Source organism: Diaphorina citri, unplaced genomic scaffold (genome assembly GCF_000475195.1).
Source record: "Diaphorina citri unplaced genomic scaffold, Diaci psyllid genome assembly version 1.1 scaffold17050, whole genome shotgun sequence".
NCBI lineage: Eukaryota > Metazoa > Arthropoda > Insecta > Hemiptera > Psyllidae > Diaphorina > Diaphorina citri.
In genome coordinates, this window is record NW_007394407.1 from 1 (window position 1) to 1,049 (window position 1,049).

Below are 1,049 nucleotides of genomic sequence, written 5' to 3' on the forward strand. Positions count from 1 at the left end.
CCTTATCTTTTTCTCTTGGCACGTCTTCTGTTCTCTTAGTTTTTTGAACCTAAAAAGTCCAACAAGTAGTCTGTGATCACTTCCCAGTGATACGCTTGGGATCACTTTCACATCCATTACTGTATTGTGAAGTTCTTTATTGATCAGAAGATAATCAATCACTGACTCTTGTTGGCCATTCCATCCATATCGAGTTACTTTATGACTTTTCTGTTTCTTAAACCAGCTGTGTGTTATGACGAGAGAATTCCTATTGCAAAGATCTAGCAGCATTTTTCCTTCTTCATTGCGTGGTCCCCATCCATGAACTCCGAGGATTTCTTCGTAGCCTTGTCTCTCACATCCAACTTGAGCGTTTAAATCTCCCATGACGATTGTATTATCTCCAATAATCCTATCTTCTAATAGTTCTAGAAACCTCTCCTTTTCCTGGTCGTCACATCCTGTTTGCGGTGCGTAACATTGTACCAATTTTATAACGCGTACCGGGTCAATTTTTAGTTGGATGATTATCATTCTGTCTGATTCATATTTGACATCCACAACAAGTTCTTTCATTCTGTGACTAAGGATAAGACCAACACCATTTCTTGCATTCACCCCTCCTGACCAATACAGATAGTAGCCCTCTCTTAGTTCTTTGGACCCATTTCCTTTCCATTTGGTTTCACTCAACCCCAATACGTCAAGTTTTCTCTCTTTCAGTACGTCGATGCATTCTTCAACTCGTCTGGTGAGGGACATAATGTTCAAAGTTCCGATTTTGATGGTTTTATCATCTTGTTTTGATTTCTTTGTTGAATTTGATTGTATAGTGTTCCTTAATCGTAGTCCAGTATTCGGTCCAGGGCTAATTCCAGGTATGACAGTCCGGGGGGTTCCGAGGCTTCTGTTGGGATTGAAAGCGGTTTTCTATACAGACTAATGGCTTGCTGGGCCTAACATGGTCCGTCTGTTGTGTTGTTAAATACATAACTAACACTTCAGAGACTTTCCTTACTTCACTGTGTACACAGCTACTTCCTGAGACGTTTGAAACCATCAGGTTG

General features: G+C 40.5%; 1 protein-coding gene across 1 annotated transcript; it reads right to left on the reverse strand.

Annotated features, from left to right (window-relative positions):
- Positions 1 to 80: 80 nt before the first annotated feature.
- Positions 81 to 744, reverse strand: LOC103523191 (craniofacial development protein 2-like; the record flags this gene model as incomplete). The annotated part of the gene is made up of 1 exon (XM_008488258.1): positions 81 to 744. A coding segment is annotated over exon 1 (664 nt), but the record flags the coding sequence as incomplete, so codon positions are not given.
- Positions 745 to 1,049: the final 305 nt, after the last annotated feature.